The sequence below is a fragment of the Protopterus annectens genome, chromosome 10.part0 (genome assembly GCF_019279795.1).
Source record: "Protopterus annectens isolate FY-2018-M chromosome 10.part0, PAN1.0, whole genome shotgun sequence".
NCBI lineage: Eukaryota > Metazoa > Chordata > Ceratodontiformes > Protopteridae > Protopterus > Protopterus annectens.
Genome location: NC_056744.1, coordinates 343,209,239 through 343,229,598, shown reverse-complemented (window position 1 = coordinate 343,229,598; position 20,360 = coordinate 343,209,239). Strand labels below are relative to the sequence as shown.

The 20,360-nt window shown below is 41.6% G+C and overlaps 1 protein-coding gene across 3 annotated transcripts in view; it reads right to left on the bottom strand.

The window, feature by feature from the left end:
* The window catches only part of SOAT1 (sterol O-acyltransferase 1), a 1,410,727-nt gene that overhangs the window by 1,003,597 nt on the left and 386,770 nt on the right, over positions 1 to 20,360 (bottom strand). For all 3 annotated transcript variants that reach the window (XM_044085246.1, XM_044085245.1, XM_044085244.1), the window contains exon 3: positions 1,476 to 1,534. In XM_044085246.1, coding sequence (XP_043941181.1) covers positions 1,476 to 1,534 — 59 coding nt within the window. The remainder of the gene's footprint in view (positions 1 to 1,475; positions 1,535 to 20,360) is intronic.

Here is a 20,360-nt window from a genome sequence, read left to right as displayed (position 1 = left end):
GTAATTTTAGAGGTCTGCCATTCTACGTGGCACATTTCATTACCAAGGGTTTTGCACCCAGGAAGAAAGAGGTCATCTCTCTCTACTCTTCCCTCATTAGACCAATCATCGAGTATAATGCCCCATTTGGCATGTACCTCACTAGACACCTGCAACAGCTGGAGATGCCACAGAAGTACCTCATGAAAAGGATCCTAGGTGTTAAACACATGTCCTACACGGACAGACTCAAAAGACACCAGCTATTCTCGGTCTCAAATCTCCTACTTAGAGGCGATCTCTGCTTGACTTACAAAGCCAAGTCTGACCCAGCTCTCTTAGATATGCTACATCTAAAGAAATCCTAATCCCTCCACACCACATGCTCCAGACACCTCAACCTCATTACCACAATCAACAGAACATGCTGAAGGGACAGGTTCCTCACCCGGAGACCGTCCATGCTCTGGAATAGACTTCACATACATGTCAAGCAGAGCACCTCGCTGTCCCTCGTCAAGAGAAATCTTGATGAGTGGATGGGTAATAGAAAGTTCACCCTGGGAATCACTCCAGTGGCTCTACTTGATAGAAGCACTGGGAACTAACGTTGGGCGGCACGATGCTAGGCACTTTTATGGGTTAGGCTTGTAAAGGCTCCAGGTCCGTTAGCCTAGTACACACCTATTAACCTATGAACCTAAACAAGACCAATGGCTCCCCCTTGTTTCTTGTTGCAATATCACTCATACTCTCTAGGTGGCAGAGCAGCAGTAACACAGACTGCCTTCTCAGGAAGAAATCTGTTCAAAAATATTTGACTACCAAGTATCATGGGAGATTTCCACTCAATATTAAAAAATAGTTCAGCACACTGGCTATGACATGCAGATGTTTAATAATAATAATAAAGCAATAAGTTAGAGAGTGTACTGGCTAGAGACATTTTTCATCCTTGTTTGGGCCTATTAACGTACCACATATGGAGCTATGATCCAAAACAATCAACTTGTAAAAAGGCTGACATTCCTTTATCGTAGGACATTCTTCTGAATAACCTTCTCATTCCTAAAGAGACCCAGACAATTTCTCACTTCAATTAGCTGCCTTTCTTTCACTTTCTTCATCTGTATTGTCCCTCTTTTCTGAGTATACACAAGTGCAAGGTATACAGTGTTCCTCACCTCGACAAATGTCTCAGTGCACATGATTCATCCCCAGGTTACAGCTAAAGCAGGATAACAACTTAAGGTCCTGACCAACTGGCTACCGAACTAAAAGTGTAGGTCACTTATCATGGGCTCATGTCACTAAAGGCATATCAGCACGGCACTACATTTAGAAACAGTGAAGCTTCCTGTCTTGGCTGGACAGCTGGCATGCCCTGGGCCGGTCCCACACCCCCACTAATCAACCAACTAGCTTTAAAGATATTAGGTAATTAAACACTGCCACCTCCAAGAAAAGGAAAAAACATAAGAATTGGAGAAAATTACCTCTGCCTTTCTCTTCAGTTGCATTTTTCTGGATATTAGCCATTCTACATCCACCTTCCCTAAAATAAATAAAAAAATAGTAAGAAAAAGAAAAAAATATTAAACAAATTGCATTCTTTAGCAAAGCAGACATGAGGCATTCGTTTGAATGCAAAATGCATTATTTTCCAAAAATACACTGTAACATTAAAACGTAAGGCACCGTCAACATGGCTGCTAAACTAAATGCCAAGCTGCACAATGGGACCACGTAGCTTAATCGATGATGACCCTATTAAACACTAAAATGATGAATTCGTACATATGAACTTCAAAATATCGTAATTTGCAATGCTGAGAACTGAAATATCAACAAAAAATATATCAATAAAATACAGTTTTACTACAAAAATTGGTAATATCTTAAAATGTTAACAAAGTCCTTACACTTCTCCCAAAGAGGGTGCCCCCAAATCTCACCATCATAACATTCTCATTCCTAGTTCACACGACTCTGGAGATGAGTGGAAAATCTCACTCAACGGTGACAAGTCCATGGATTTCTAGTATCAGACTCGTATCCAAGCCTGACTACCTTCAGAGTGAGCACTAGTAAAATCCAAGGTGAGGGGTGCACAGCTCCCATAGTGGGGTTACAGGGGCCTTGCCACCCTGGCCAAACATGACATTTACAGTCCTATAATTAATTACATAACCATAACACTGTACCATGCTTCTCAACCTCAATGCAATAAATCTGGACAAAGCCTAAAATAATGGGGGGGCAAAGACCAAAAAAATAGGTACAGATTTTAAATATTGCTTCGATTCTCAGCTAAAGCATCTTCCGTGTGGAGACATGCGTGAATGGGCGTAACTTCGTCGAAGGTTGTGCGTCAGAGCTGGCAACTCGGCACGTAAAAATCTACTGCCAATCATTAGCGGACCGGAGTTCCGCTGTGGCGACCCCTAACCGGGAAAAGCCGAAAGACACAACAGCTCTTATAAACTTAGAAAGTTGCTAGAATGGCAGGATGCATGCTACCATGCATTTTCTGAGGGATATGACATTTGAAACTCAAATATATGTCACTACTTAGTGACTTGAATCCTCAGTGATTTGCCAGAAAAAACACAAATTTTATGAGGAACAGATCCCAAAATATGATATAAAAATCGGGACATTCTGCAAAAACCTGGACAGTTATGAAGTATCCACTGTACTTAATGTGAATATGACATTTCTACCTTATCTTGCTCTGTGCTGCTTGGCTTTCTGTCTTTCTGATTAGCAAAAAATTGTTCACTTTCTCTCAAAATTTTCAAAAGTGAATGGAATGAATCTCATTGCCTGTTCCCCACAAAATGACCTACATGGGTTTATGAACACTACGAAGAATGACAGGAAAAAACCTTATGGGTGAAGGTCCTGCAATGCTGGTCACCCCTGACCTAATGAACAAAGTGCTTCCTAACAGGAAGTAACAGAGAACTCAGGTGGATGTAGCACGTATTCTGCTTACCATGCATATTCTGCCTAAAAGAATTTAAGAGCATGTCTACAACATTAGGAAACGTAGAGAGACCAATGCACTTTACATTCACTGATTTGCACATCTTTCAATAAATTAATTTTTTCATCATTAACAGGGTTGCAGTGGACGATAGAGGGGGCGACCTGCATGTTTTTTTGGAATTTTAAGAGTTGCTTTGGCAAATTAGATTGAATGCCACAAAGAGTCCAGGCATTCATTAAAGTATATCTTTAACAGTTTTTTTTTTAAATTGAGGGAGAAAATTATATGAAATTTACACTTCATTTGTTTGTTTGTTTCTGTCTTTCGGCTTTTCCCAGTTAGGGGTCGCCACAGCGGAACTCCGGTCTGCTAATGATTGGCAGTTGATTTTTACGTACCAGCTTGCCAGGCCTGATGCACAACCTTCAACGAAGGTACGCCCATTCACGCATGTCCCACACAGAAGACGCTCTAGCTGAGAATCGAACCAGACAGTGTCTTACTGTGAGGAGACAACGCTACCGCAGCACCACCACCGGGTGTGTACTGGGCTAATGGCCCTGGAGCCTTTACAGGCCTAGCCCATAGGATTACCCTGGTATCGTGTCACCCGACCTAAGTTCCTTCCTAGTGCCTTTGTCAAGTAGAGCCACTGGAGTGATCCCCGGGGTGAATTTTCTATTTCCCATCCACTCATCAAGATTTCTCTTGAAGAGGACCAGTGAGACACTCCGCTTGACATGTATAGGAAAGTCTATTCCATAGCATGGGCAGTCTCAGTTTGTGAAGACCCTGTGCGCAGTAGATAAGCCAAAGGGCAGTGCAGAGAATTGATAGTGCATTGAACCAGCTATGAATTCGAGGTATCCTCTGCAGTTTTGTCTGATAGGGACATGCAGGTATGCCTCCTTGAGGTCCAAGGTCGCGAGCCAAGCTTTCTTGCCCAGCATGGGAAGAAGCTGCTGTAGTGTCAACATTTTGAATTTCGGAACATCCGGGTAAGTGTTTAGAGAAGAAAGATCCAGAATGGGCCTCCAGGCTTTGTCCTTTCTGGGAACCAGAAAGAGCCTCGAGTAAAAACCTTGTCCTTGCTCCTGTGGAGGTACCTTTTGAATAGCTCTCATGTCCATGAGTGCTGTAATTTGGTTTTGAGCCTCTGCCCAATAATTTGGTGGCAGATTTGGCATTCATTTTAACCTTGGCAGAGTGTGAAAGTGGAACCTGTAACCTTGAGATGCAATGTTGAGAACCCATTTGTCATTGGTGATCAAATGCCAATTGTGATAGAAAAGTGCCAGTTTTCCTCCTAAGGGGACTGCCAAGAGAGAGCTGTTTGGCAGCTGCAGTGGGAAGTCATTGAGGCTGCTTTTTATATGGTTGGGGTCTGTCTTCCCCTTCTTTCTGGCCTGGTGCACCCTATTGTCGAGGCCTGTAAGGACCTTGTGGTTGACCTCTACCTCTTGGACGTCTGTATCTGCCCCTTTGAGGTCTGTCTGTAACTGGAAAGGACCAATTCTTTGTTGGCCAATTTCTGCTAAATCGAGGAGGCTGAACCTGTAAGAAATCCTTCACCGTTTGCATAGATTTTGCCTTATCCTCCATCTTCTTTAATACCTCTTCTGCCTTAACTCCAAATAACACATCCCGCTGCAAAGGTGCAGCCAATAATTTTGCTTTAACATGATCTGGTAACGTATGTTCTTTTAGCCAAGCATGTCTTCTAATGACAGAGCCTGTAACTGTTGCTCTACAGGAGGCCTCTAAAGAATCAAAACCACATTGCAAAGTATGTTTTCCCACTTGTTCAGCTGCATGCAATAAATCCTGCATTTCTTTAAAATTACGAGGATCTGAATCTGGAAGCATTTTTTGTTTCAACTGAGACATCAAAAATTGCTGATATTTTATCATGTGAAACTGGCAATTTAAGGCTCTCATTGCTAAAGTTGCAGACGTATATACCTTCTTTCCCCATCTGTCTAAAGCTCTGGAATCTCTGTCAGAGGGAACTGGGTTTTTTGCTGATGAGGCCTTAATTCCTTTGGGTCCCTGAGAAATAGTTTCAGGGTCAGCAACAGGGCTTTTATACAGAAATTTGTGCGAGTCAGGGACTCTGTAATACCTGTCAGGTTTAACTGTGGCTGGAGGTAAGGAGTCAGGATCTAAGCTGGATTCAGTATACACATCATCCACAATATCTAACACCGACGGAATAGCAAGGAGTCTGTGTTGAGGTAATAAAAGGAAGTCTCCGAGCCTTTTCTTGGATTCTGAGTAATCCTGGCCTTCCCAATGGAAATGCTCCCTCATGGTATGTAAGGTTTCCCCAAAGGAGTAGTCCTCAGGCGGAGAAGCTGATGGAATTGATTCCTCAGCATCAGAATCCTCATAAGAGGGTAAAGAATATCCTAGGTCTGAGGATGAATCTGAAGAAATGGACACCTGGTCGGATGAGTCATAGTCTGCATCCTGTCTGGGCCTTTTATCAGGAGGGGGATGGGACCCCCTGATCAGGGTGATTAGATCTTCAGCCATTTTGAGCATTTGTTTCTTAGGCATGGAGGCCTGTCCTGGAGAATGCTGTATTTGTTTCTTTGTTTTTAAGGGAGGCTTAGACTTAGCAGAGGGTTTAATGCTTAACTGAGTAGGTCTGAAAACACCCTCTGAAGCTGTGGATTGCTCAGCTACTTCGGTTCCCTCTGAAGGGTTAGTTTCAGTAGGCTGAAAAACTTGTGCGTCCGAAGGCCCAGCCAGCTCCACGTGGGAGTGGGAGTCGGAGGCAGCCTGTGGTTCTGCAGAAGCGGTCGTCAGGGGCTGCGAAGGCGCCTCGCTGAAAAATGGAGAACCGGCGACCGGCCTAGAAGAGGCCTCTTCATCAGTTTTGGGCCTCGGATGCCTGTCCTTGTCTTTGCGCTTTTTATGTATTCCAGTCGTCGGAAGTTCTGATGGCATGGTGTAATTGAATTTTCTGCCAAAATAATGTCAGGCAAAATCAAACCGACGTTTAACAGTAAGCTTGTTAAACCTAGCACAAAACTGACAACCAGTGACGTCGTGGTCTGGGCCTAGGCATGGGATACAATAGGAATGGAAATCCTTATGAGGTATTTGCTTCCCACAAGAAATACAGTTATTAACTTTTACTGACATCGGTCTGAGGCAAGAAAAAGTTTCCCCAATGGGGTACTTAGCTTTGTAGATTTCAGTTCTGGATTCGGAATGAAAATCTCAGGAGTCGGCCGACCAGCACTTGCGAACTGCTTTTGCTTTGGGCACCACGCGGCAAGAAAGACTGAAGAAAATGGCGTTGGCTGCATCTTGTATATCCCTGTCGCACTGACGTCAGGGAGGAGGCAACAGCAACAGACGCTGGACCAAGACTTTGGAACTCAAGCCGACTGGGGAACCGCCTGACGGCAGGATAACCCAAGTGTAATGACTGCAGCAGTGTAACATGATGAACATCCTTCAGTGCAGCCAGGCCACAAAAGCATGCAGAAAGATACCCTCTTACCTTAGGATACAGATCTACATCATCCATACCAGGAAAAGAACTTTATACTGAACATCCCAATGAACACAGTCTTTGGCATAGCCCCCTGACCCATTTCTCCCTGATCTCTCTGTATTTAAGTATGTTGCAGGTTTCCCTTTTCCACAATAACTGTACTTTAAATAAGCTCTTACCTTACACATACACACCACCCTTGACTCAATATTAAAATTCCACCACACTATAATAGCAGGCTTTCGACCTTCTACTTACTGTTTCACTCTTGTTAATAAGCCAAATAATTATCATAACCAAATGACAGAGTATAGTGGTGTGGTCTGGCCAATTAGAGGCAGATAGCTTCTAAGAAAAACTGGACACAGTTGTAGTAAGCCAAGTCCAAAGTAACCAGATATAAGCAGAAAACAACAAACTTGGACTTGAATAATGCCAAATCGTTTAAAACCATTTAATGAAGTTCAAATCAAAAGCAAAGCTTTCGGCTAACAACCCTTCTTCAGTGCAAGTACAATAAATCAGTCGGCTCACATTTATAAGGCTTTCTAGATTAAAGCCTGTGACACAGCATCCAATCAAGAACGGTTTACAATACACTAATTAGTACAAGTTGGAGTAAAGATTAAAGTAAAATCAGAGTATAAAAAATACAAATACCTTAATAAAACATTCAATATATATACAAAATCAATAGCATTGCATTTATTTTTTTTACAAGAATAGTTTTATGCTAACTGCACCCCTGGTTCAGAATCTGCTTTGTAATCTCAAAATCCAGTTATAGTCACTAGTCCCTAACATGTTGCTGACATCACCACCTCTAATATTTTTATATACAACATCCATGACTTTAAAATTAAACTCATGGTCTTGACCAAATTCAGTGCTATGCTTTGTTAATGCGTTAGATAGAACATTTCTACGTCTTTCAGATCTATGTTCAGTAATACAATCTTATACCCTACGAGTGCATTTGCCAACATAAAAAGCAGGACATATGATGCAGGTCTCTAGACACACTATATTGACAGTACTGCATGTGGCACAGGTAAAAGAAAACGCTTTTTGGGTTTTGGGTGTTTAAAAGTGTTGCCAGTAGCAATATGTTTACAGCAACTGCAGTTATAACATGGACATATCCGATATTTCTTCATCGCTGCTCTATAGTCATTGAGTTGCAAATCTTTGTAGCATAGTCTTCTTTTTAGATTCTGACAATTTCTATATGCAAAACTCGGTTTATTGCAAAGTAGAGGTCTGATCTCTGGTATAGCTCCTACAACATCCCAGTTTTTAGAAATAATCTTCCTTACATGATTTGTTCTCCTACTGTATGTTGTAACACCTCAACTTATTACTTTGTATGCACCTTACAGGGTTTTTCATCAAGAGATGCACTTAGCAGCTAGCAGACTGAATACTAGCGAAGAGAAATGCAAGGAACAAACGAATAAGAAGATTCAAGAATTTGGAGAGGTTATAACAGCACTTCTATGAAAAACTACGCATGAAGTACTCAGGAACAGCGATGGACCAGCTAAACCACTTAAGGAAACTCCTCTTCTGTAAGAGAACAAAGATGTTCCTGGAAGAAATCATACATTTGAAACTGCTTCGCCTCTTCACAAAGCTTAGATACCTCCACCATTGATTTATCCACTGTTCTCTCATAAAAATGGACAATAAAAACCTCCCCAAAGCTCATAGAGGTGCTTGTTGGGCCGGATTCCATTCAGCCACCAGTTCTCCATCGGTTTGTTTAACCAGGGGTTGCATACAAACTCTTAGCCCCTGTGGTTACAACCCCTTTAAATTATACGCTTTAAACAGTTTAAGGTGCCAAACATTTGTTCTTAAATTCTTAACAGCAGCAGACAACTTTTTAAAAGCATCTACACAAGTAATTGAAGGCTCACGGGCACTATCTGAATTGAAAACAGGAAGATTCTCCACCTCCTCAAAAATGTGTTGTTCTAGTATAAAAAAAAACAAATTCAGGGATAACGTTTTCAGGGTGGTGACTAATTATGGTAGTAATATAAGGTTTTTCAAGCATCTTATCCACAAACAGATATCTTTATGGCAGACAACAAAATATCTGACTTAGTTCCTGCACGTTGTTTATATACTTACAGAACAGGAAAAACTATTGGTAATTACTTTAATCATTGTAAGAAAAGTGTCAGACATAAAAGGGAAACACAGAGAACAATAGATTTCATCCCTGTGGTGGGTTGCCAACCATATGAGCACTGTTCTGCATGCAAGTACATTTTAAAAACAAAACAACTTACATCTAGGAACACCTCCGAAGTTTTTGATAGCCTTTGTTTTGGTACTTGTTGTTGTGACTGGGTAGTTTATTTAACTACTTGCACATGTTCAGCTTTTTTATGCAGGACAGACGTTCAAACAACTTAAAACTCAGATTTTTGAGCATACGAGTGACATTAGAAATGACTGCCTGTCTAATGCATTATATAAACATGTCCAGAAACATCTTTTTGCTGTGTTTAATTTGACTACTGACAGGATTAATCTAGCTTCATGTAATACGTTAAGTTGGCATGGCATCCTGAATAATAAAAAATATTCCTAGATAGTTAGATTGGGGGCTTTATTTTCACCAGGTCTCAATGAAATTATGCTGTCTGGGGTGGTGATTCTCTAATGGTTTTCTATTACTTGTACATTTAAATGTGGCATTGTTCTTTGGAACTTTGATGAAGGCATGGAGTTGTCGAAACTGGTCTGTTCTTTAATGAAATATGTAATAAATGGTTTTGCTGATCTCAAGTGCTGGCTACTGTTGTTTGGACTCTTCATTTTTCTTTTGCACATGGCTGTACCTGCACAGACTTTTGTATTCAGCATTGATAAAGGACACCTTGGACATTCCACAAAGCTGCACAACTCTCACCCAAGCATGGCAACACATGTCACTGCTGGTGCCAACAGCTCGGGACATTCCATCAACCTCATTTGATAGCAGCCTCATGTAAACATTAGCTATCAACTGTACTGTTGACAACTGAGCATCCAGAGACTGAGACTCTGGAGTCTGCTGAGCCTCACTAACCCTCCAATGTGATGTCTCTTTGAATCCTGGTCAAGTGAACTAAACAGTCTAGCTCCATCAGGGTGAACGTGGCTGACGTGTAAGAAGTCTTTCCCTAAACAGTCCAACACTCATCATTCCCTATTTGGGGGATGAAATGAGGAGTCCTCTTCTGAAATGTCCTTCTTGGTGGCTGCCGCCACCATGACTGCATCCACAGCTCGGCCCTTACTCAAAATATAACCAATCTTTAGGAGGGGCAACACATCAGGCTCTTTCTGCACCCTCCAAGACAACAGGTCAATAAGTCCATTTAGAGGGGGGAAATACCAAAGACGTGACTGGGTCCACCCCAAAGGCCTCCAAAAATAAAGACTCCTCCACAGAAGGGGCTTCCGTGGTCACCCCAACAATAGAGAAGAAGCTCCAACAAGTACCAAAAGAGGGGTCATCATGGGGGGGGGATATGTGGGACCTCCTCCTTCCTCAAGGTCAGTATCCTCCATGAGGGACTCCAAGTGAGCCCAGGTGCTATTTCTTGCACTGCCTCTTACCCAAACCTTCCCACTCCAAAGAATCCAGGGGGAGAAAGGGAAGAGGTAAGGGCCCCAGCAGAGGGAAGCAGACAGGCAGCCAACCAAGGAGAGCTGTCCCAGAGCAGACTGAAGAAGTCAAAGGTGCACATATGAAAGATGGGAGGGGCACCAGTCATCCTCAACCTCTCACTCTCCTGGCAGGAGAATATCCTTTCTGCGATGCCGAAAACAAAAGCCGAGGCATCTCAACTAGAACTGAGGAAACAGGCTGGAGCCACAGCCAAAATCAGCCAAGCTGTCTGATCCACCCCACAGGAAGGGAACACAACTGGCTCCAATGACCTCAAATCCATAGGGCCCGAAGGAGGAAACCAAGCTGACGAAGCTGAATTGCAGGGGAGAGAGCCTGGAGCTAAGGAAATGAGGTCTAATTGCATCTGCACCAGTATAAATGACCTCATCAACTGCTCCAAATCTAAAGTTTTTGGCAACCAACAGACCTGGATGACCAAGCTGATGAAGCCACAGAAGGGGGCTTGCAGATCCATCTGGTAGGCAGGGACTCCACTGATCGGAATGGAACAGGAGAAGCCCAGATCCAAGATGAAGAAGGGTAGGATTCTGGCAAGAACTCCAATGGAGTAGGAAAGAAAAGCAACCTATCCCATCCCGAAGCAGCCCCTTTGGGCAGAAAGGGGCGTGGAATGCTCAAAGTCAGAATATGAATCTTCCCTGCAAACAGCACTAAAGGAGACCAGCTTCGAGATGTCGGCACTGACAAGCGAAGCCAAAGCCACCAGGGGATCCAAGAGTCTTGGGACCTTCAGATCTGGTGGACCAGACAGAGCAGCAGAAGAAGTAAGGTTCGACAACTTACAGTCCCCTTTAGAAGACTTGGGGTCCTTGGCCCCATGTCTATGACCCTTTTTAGATTTGTCTCCCTTGCTGGAAGCAAAAGAATCTCCGGAATGATGCCCTTCAACTCCAACTTGGTTCCTTCTCATTGTGTTGAGATCCAAAGGCCTCACAAATTGGGCAAACAACTCCAGGCAGTAAACACACCTCTCATGCGCATCCTGCAAAGGTAGCTTATGCCCATACTTTACACACTTTTTAAACGCCTTCTGATGCATGAAAAAAATCTTTCACACAGATTACATAATTAACTCCCAAGTCAAAGACAACAGCACATCAGACACTACTACTAACTGCAGATAAACACCAACAGTAGCCTAAAAGAAAAACACTACACTCAAACACTATAAACACACTAGGTGGGAAAAAAAACATCAGTATGCTAAACCTAAAGCTACACTACCTAGCCTAACCTAAACCAACCGATCACCTACACCTGAACACACTATAAAATAAGGTGGAGAACAAAAGGGAGAAAAACATCAGATAAAGGATACACTCCAGCATCGCAACAACCGAGCTGCTGTCTAGGAATGGTGGCAAACAAGGCCTAGGATTTCTAGTTGAACAGTGCTTTACAGGTTGAAGAGGCAGAGCTCAGTGAGCTGAGGTCTTTGAGATATGGCCGGACTTGAATCTGAGTCAGATTCATTAACCCACAAGTTGAATCCAGATGGAAAATACAACATCAGATCTACAGTTTCACAGACTGCATATTTTTTTCCTTTTACTCCAGTTTCTTGAGTTGGGATCTAGGCAGTAGATATGTTGTTTAAAGCAGCACTGAGAAGCTGCACTTAGACCTCTGGCACAGGTTGAATCGGCAGCAATGCATGTCTTCTAATAACATACCCCAGGGAAGTTGCAGCCCTGGATGGTGCACTAACAGAATCGTAGCCGCACTTAACAGAATGTTTAGCCACCTGAGCAGCTGGTTAGGTTAACAAGTTTGGATTTCAGAGGCATGTCAGAGACCACCTCTACTTTACTTTTAATTCCTTAAGAAACTCAAATTGGTATCTTATCAGAATTACTGTTATATAGATGATCTACCCAGAGCAGTCCAACAATCTAGTTTACTAATAAAAACTTGAAATGCATGTCTTCGTTTGTTCAATACAATGAAATAAAATGTCGAAAACGAAAATGTTTTTGCATAAACATGTCGAATATCCTTTCTCAGATGTCCACAGTTGACATTATTTGACATAGCAGAAGGTAATGTCAGACACCCAGGATATTCAGTTTAATGTACCATGAGAATTTCACTTCTACAGCACACGTTTTTACTGTTTTGCAGAGGGGCAAGCCTCCCTGCACCCCCCATGTGGGAGGCTGTGCCCCCCCCACACCACCTGCAAATTTTATATACCAACTCCAAGATCGCACTACAGTGAGGAAAAGGGTAAATTCTCTGATCCTCAGTGTACCGCGATCTCCAATCACAATGCCGAACTCATAACAACGAATCACACTTTACTTTCATTATAATGAGTTCATAGTATTCTAGTTTGGCACTGTGCACCTTTGAAACTGTACTTCCCTTCAAACGACATTTGATCAACTGCATTTCAAGCATTTGAAGTAAACCCAATAATCTAGTCTACCAATAACTGCTTACAGTCTCTGGTATAGTTTCCAATTTATACCCCTTCTCAGGATGCAGGGACACAGTGCTGGCTCTGCAATGGGTGTTTTATATAGATTTTTGCAGAAATCATGGATCCCATAGCAGCAATCTGGATTGCCATAAACAGCGGCTGACAATCCACACTTCCAGGGATGCTACTAGAATGGCAGCCTGCAAAGCCTCTAAAGCTGAAGCTTCTGATCTAGAAAGGTACATGTAACGTTTCTTACCATCTGTGACCTCTTTCGCCACCCATTTGAAATTATCCTTCATCCTATACAAACCGTCTCCAAACGACACCATCTGTTAGCAACACAGAGAACAAGGTCCATTAGGTGTCCATGACAAAGCCTAGAGGAGGAGATATCTAAATGCAGGCAGTTCTTCCTCCTTTGAATTTGAAGATTTCCATGTTCCCTTCTCTTCTAAGGGGGGGGGGGGTCTCCTACACTAAAGCCTGGTACATTTTAAGCAGCAAGCTTTGCATAAAGGCCATGAAGTGTAAAAAGAATGCAACGTTTATGCTAGACAAAGGCTCGCCCCTCCAGCCACTTGCAATTTCACTGTAAACACGTCATTTGCCCCATCACTCCTAAGGATTCTACTTCTACTGAACAGGTTGTAAATGGCCTACAATGTCATACTCACCTGGGTGGGTTGAGATAAGAAGGGAAAGCATTTGCTTAACTTACCAGTATATTACTTCCTAGTGCATTGGGCAGGTCACAGAATTGCAAATTATTACATTTTCTACTCCATAATGTTACTGTATCATATCTGAGAGAGAGATTACCTCCATTCTGTAAACATGACCATGTAACTTCGTACCATCAGCTGTGAAGTTATTCATTGTATCCATTGCTGTGCTTCAAAGGAATCCTTCTGTGCTACTGTTCTCGACTTCTCTAAATGTAGCTAAATGTACAGTTCTTCTTTCGGCTTTTCCCGTTTAGGGGTCACCACAGCGGATCACCTGTCCGTTCATGATTGGCAGTGAAGTTTTATGGTGTTGAGCTGCCAGCCCGGCACCCAACCTTCCACGGAAGGCACACGCATGCACACAACTCATGGCTAGGGCCAATTTAGAGTATCCAATCCACCTACATCATGTCTTTGGGATGTGGGAGGAAACCGAAGCACCCGGAGGAAACCCACACGACCACAGGAAGGACATGCAGGCTCCGCACAGAAGGCACCCAGCCAAGGATTGAAGCAGAGAACCTCTTGCTGTGAGGTGGCAATGCTAACTGCTGCACCACCGTGGCCACCCCAGCTAAATGTGCAGTTGTTGTGGACAGGATATCAACTTTTGAGAAAATATTTTTACATACAACTATTTTTTCAACTACAGTTCAGGTTCTGTGAAACTAGTTCTCAATTCCTTTGAAATTTAAACAGTCAATACATTCATCATAAATCTGATCTTGATGCTGTCATGACGTTTACATGGTCTCTTCCAATGGTGTTAGTCTGTGCCTTTGCACCTGGGTCGTGGCTAAAAACCATCCTCAAACCAACCCACTTACTCAATAAACAAAGAATAAAGTAAATAAGTCCTGTGTCAATACTTCGTGTTGAAATCTGAGGAGATCTGGATATAAAAATTATGGGCAGAAACAAAAGGACTCACATGTTGCTTGCGTGGCAGACAAAGGCATGTGAGACTGACAAGGTGGACATCCAAGACTTGGACACCTGAGCTCTCGATTTTAAAGGGGCGACCAAACCAGTGGCCTGGTGTGTGGACTAACATCCTAGACACAACCTCACAACTACAATCGTCCTAGTACACATGAACTAAGAAAAAAACATTCTCACCAGTTAATATAAAATGCAAGACCCAGGTACCTGCAGTGGGGTGCGCAGTTCAACAGAAGGTACAGAAACTTCAGTTTGTAAAAGTGTGCTAAGTTCAACCAGCATAACATCTTCCAGAAGGGAATTACTGGATGCCTCAGAGGTTACAGACACCCGGGATAGAGGTTACAAAAGCACCATTCTGGAACGAATGCCTCAGAGCCTGAGGAGGCTTCTGGGGACAAAGGTGGCATCCCCTGTCTCCTGCTACTTCTTTTCTTGTTGAAACTTCTCCACATATTTATTTTTCTTGGGCAGGACATGCAAGGCTGTTGAGCAGTCTAATGCAAGCCTCCCATCTTTTTCATGTCTAGACAGTTTTGGAGATTTGCTCTCTTCATTTCAGAGCATTTTTGCTAAACTCAGCACAAGCCCCACATAAAGCAATATGATGATCACGACCCAAGCAGACACACAGACTCAGTATGAGCATCTTTATGAGGAGTATGCCTTCCACATGTGCACTTACTCATTTTTTTCCTGCATTGGGGTGCCCAAACTACAATGCATCCCAGCCCTCATTTGCCTATTATGGGAATTTCAGCAAGTGACTTAGACAGTGCTTGGGGATGACTGGGAATTTCAGCCAGGCTCCTCAATGATTCTCTGGACTGCAAGTCTGGTAACTACCTATAAACCTACAGTGGGATAGCACGGACGTCTCACAGACACAAAAGTCTATGCAGGCAGCAGGAGGAAAGGTGTAAAGCTCTGTAAGTGGACCCAGTCACAGAGGTTATGGCTACTGCAACACAAATCCACATAATGAATACAGCAAAGTACAAGACAGCAACAAACGGAGACATACGACACAAGATACTGAATCAATACAGCTGCAAATAAAACAGCAAGATTCTTAAAGTATGCTTGAGAACAGTTACAGTATCAAACAATAATCCTTATAATAAAATAAAGATAATAAAACAAATGATTCATACTGGGACAGCATTATACTTTTTAATGCCTTACTACAACACTATGAAATGGCACAACTTTGCAAGCTGAAGCCACGACTTGGCAGTGTAAGTACATACATATATACATAATGCACGCGCACGCTATTTTGCCAATTTAATTCCCATTCTGGAAATGGACTTTGCAGCAGTGATGACTCAGTCAAACGGAGGTAAATAAACACTATTTTCCTTCGCCGCCTCGTAAGGATTACCGATGCACTCCCCAAACTATTTTTGGCCCCATTACCTCTTCAGAAAGGCAGCCTTAATTATTTACTAGCTTTTCCATAAAACACTGCTTTGCGTTTCCACAACCAGCTACCACACAACTTCAGTTTACACTGTCTGGCTCTCATAAATCTTTTTATTTTTTTAATAAACTTTTTTATTTTTTATTTATTTTTTTAAGTACTGCAAGTTCTCTTAAGGCACTGACTGTTAAATAAGATAAAATTAGCCTCCTTGTCTTTGGAGAGGGGCAAAATGGACTTGGAGAAGGCTGAAAATGTGCACTTATAATATTAATTGTTAATTTTGTATTATGGAATCATACTAAATACAGAATAACACTGAATTTAAGTGTGCACTTGACAGGCAAATCATTAATATGAGAGTAACTATACTATGCCAAATCCTGGTTAAGTGTGTGCAAATTGGTATGTTATATCAAAGTGCAGCATACACTTTTTTTTTGGGGGGGGGGGGTGATACAATACAGCTTTTTTTTTTTACCAGTACAGACTGCTGAATATGTGAAACTGCCTTTCTGAAGGAGTGAAGTGGTCATATCAGCAAAGGGGTTTCAGAAAAGCACATGGAAGATGAAATGTGGAGGTGGGTAACTAGACTCTACAGCTTAGCCCAATAAGCAGGCATTTGATAGACCAGCTGGGCCAGACACTGGCAGACAGGTTGGGTGAAGAAATCCTTTTCAGTGCCAAAGTATACGTTTCTACTGACATTTGTTTACTGAGAAAGTCCGACTGGGTTAATTTCATTTTCAGCAGAGACCTGGGGGGAAAGCTCCACACTGACCTAACATGGTTGCAGTTAAATAACATTACAAAGCCTAATACAGAAGAATGCACATCAAGTAAAAATTTAGCTTCAGTTCATTACACTGTGAATATTCTGACAGATATAACATGCTGAAAAACAGCACTGTCAATAGATACAATACAGCTCAGGCAAAAATATAGTTATCCTTTGTCTAAGGAATAGATTTTACTAATTCCTTCTGTCTGAACACAAAGTTTTGAGCAACAAAGCAAACCACAGAGATAGGAGGAAGTGCCACAATGGTATCCTGGCTGGCGGATGCCAAAAAATTCACAAAAACAAGCGGTGAGGTAACCTTGGCAGAAATAGTAGGAAACCACGCTACTCCGAAGTAGTAAAATCCAATAGTTTAATAAAAACTGTACCACAATCCAAAGACAGAACAGTATCGTGAAACGCTTAAAACATGCGTTTTTCGTTCAGGTCCCTGCCTGAACTTCATCAGACTTACGGCAATGCTGCAAACAATCTCACCTTAAGTACTCTTCTTCCTTAAGAATAAATTTAAATACACAGTACATCATTTAAAGGGTACGACTTGGATTTCCAGAGATATGAGTTCGAGTACAACCGTACTCTATCTAGTATTGCCCAACAATTGACTAAACTAAAGATGACAAAAATTAAAAAACTCAATAGGGACCTGAAAGCCTATGATGAGGGGTCAGCGTTCCCAAACCCGAGTAATGCCCACCCCCGACTTGGACAACGTAACCATACCTTTGTAAAACAAAGTAACCAACGTAACCAACCGACAGGATTTCGGACCAGACCAGGTAACAACCGACAGAACAACAACAGGCCTGGTCCCAATACTGACGACTTTTCTACCAATGAGGAACATGCTATGGGGACAGGGGTGTTAATTGAACACGATCCAACATCAGACGCGTTTGAAGATGACGACTGGGTTATCCCAAACCAACAACAAAAAAACTACAGAAGGGGGAGGGGGTCGAGCTGGAAACAGAAACGACCAGTGGCCCCAGTGAGACGTTACAACACCCGGAGCACCAACCAACAGTGGGACTGACCCTATTTGAGATAGTGACTAATAAGGATGCTGACTTTAAATTTTATAACTATACAGAGTGTCATGTTGACAGCGAACTCATTGAACTGTTTGCAAAAGGACTTACGTTTGTGCCTTCACAGGCTTGTAATATTGTAGATTTATTACTGGATTTTAAAATGTTCATTAGGAAGCTCAACCTCAACATGATGTTTAATAACTCTGATTCTAGCTTCCTAGTTGACCCATTACGTGTCCCCAGTAGTTTTAACCCACCCCTCAACAATTCACTTCATCTTTTTGAACAACTTTGTGAGTTAGAATTCAGGGAAATAACTTCTCGAATAAAGAACACTCACCAATTTAACATTTCCAAAGATGAACAGGAACTGTTGACTACATTTAGGAAACTACCGGTGAGATTGATGAAACCGGACAAGGGGGGTGGACTTGCAATAGTTTACAACATTGATTACACGAACATCATGTTTACATTAATGGAAAGGGACACTTACGAAATGGTCAGCAGGAATCAGCTTAACCAAGCACACCAGCATATTAAGTCACATTTAAATGACCTGTTTATTGACAGGTTAATAACAGGTGAACAAAGTCAATACTTAACCATGCTTGCCCCTAGAATCCCCAAAATTTTTGGGATTCCCAAACTTCACAAAAGTTTGGAGAACCCACCGTTTCGTACGCTTGTTGACGCCCGTCAGTCAATAACTTATCCTGCTGCGAAGCTAGTTGACTCAATTCTCAAAAGGTTTGTGGAGGGAGAGGACCAAATTCTCAAGGATTCTTGGTCATTTCTGGAAAGCCTACGGGACGTGACTTTTGACTGTTCTTTGAACTTTTTAACAGTCGATGTATGTGACCTCTATTCCAGTATCCCCCAGGATTTGGGAATTGAATGGGTAGTTGAGTTCATAGGGTCAAGAGGGGCTTCTAGTGACCAATGTAACTTGGTCGAACAATTGTTAGACATCATTTTAAAAAACAACTTTGTCTCATTTGGAGACAAGTTGTTTTTGCAAAAAATTGGAGTTGCTATGGGGTCACCAGTGGGTGCCAGTTTTGCCAACTTGGTGATGGCCCACTGGGAGACCTCATATCTTTTCACCAGCAGTTGGTCATCTAGTATTTGCTTGTACAAAAGATACCTGGATGACATCTTCATTCTGTTAAAAGGAGACGAGGCAGATGCAAGGGATTTGGTTGAGTTTTTCAACTCCACTACTGGCTTTCTAAAATTTACCATGACCTTTAAAACTAATGATATCTGTTTTCTGGATACTATCATAAGTAAAAGGCAGAACCAGTATACGTCTCAGATATATAGGAAGAGCACCTTTTCAAACACTTACTTACACTTCTTAAGCTCCCATCCTCACTACCAAAAGAAATCAGTAGTAAAAGGCCAATTGGTAAGATTAGCAAGAATGACCACTCTTGCAGAAGACTTCACTAGAGAGTGTGATAACCTATACCAGATGTTTAGACATAGAGGTTACCCAAGTTCATTTCTGGACAACATCTTTGGGGAAGTCACGCTGAAAAGAGAGCGTGGGGTCTACACAGCAATTCTGGGTATTCAGAACAAGTTAGATTTACTAACTGAACAAAATGAGGTGGAACTATTGAGTAACAGTTCGATCAGTACCAACAGTCCTGAACTTGCTGTAGTTGGACCACTTGGGAGACAGAAAAATTATGTTAACTCATTTACATTTGTCTATTGCCCTGAGGCCATTGAGATTTCTAAAGTAGTTAGGAAATACTGGTTTTGTCTATCCTTAGAGAAAGACGTCACTAAAATAGTTGGGGTTGAACCTACCATTACCTTTAAGAGGGGTAACAACATGAAAGAATTGCTTGAAAGGAAGCCCTTAGGAACAAGGACTAGGGGAGGTACTTCAAAATGTGGGGCATGTAGGCAGTGTACTTTTATCAATACAGCAGATTCATTTTCAATGGGTCAACATATTTTTAGAATTTGGAAACGTTTCAACTGCAACAGTAGGCGTGTAGTTTATTTAGCACAGTGCAAACAATGCCCCGCGTTTTACATAGGGAAGACTGACAGACGTCTGAGGGATAGGGTATATGAGCATGGTTATGCGATTAACAACAGAAAGGATGAATATGCCCTTGCAAAGCATTGTAGCATTAATGTGGACCATACCTTTGACTTTATGGTCATCGATCAAGTATGCCCTACCAATACCAATTTGCCCAATGAAAACTTACTTAGGTTACAATTAGAAAAGAAAGAGTTATGTTGGCAGTTACGTTTAGCAGCACATAGAGAACCTGGTCTTAACGAATACTGTTCAATCATATGTATTCTTAAACTGAACAGTTTATTTAGATAGGTATATGTCATGTTAATATAACAATTTTGTCAGTCTTCATTACTGAAGTCTTAGTTATTTATTATTATTATTCTTTTGTAGTATTTTTTTGTAACACTTTATTGTAATTTTCTCCAATACCCCATTGGAATTTTACAATTTTCGAATGTAGTGTAGTTGGGTGACTTATTTCAATAACTTACCACATTCACATTTGTATTTATTTGACTTCTTGTGTGAGGTATTGATTTGTCTAAAACTCTTATCAAATATTTTTATTAAATTTTATAATTAATAATTTAAATGTACATATTTAATATATTTATTCTTGTAATTAACATATATACCCTTTTTATATATACATGTTATGTATAATTACAGGTTAGGTAGGCATTGTTAGTCTGAACTATAGCTTTTCGTTATAAGGTCATTAACGACTGAAATTGTTAAGCATAAAACATCACTAATGAACCTACATATGACATTCCAATTTTTATT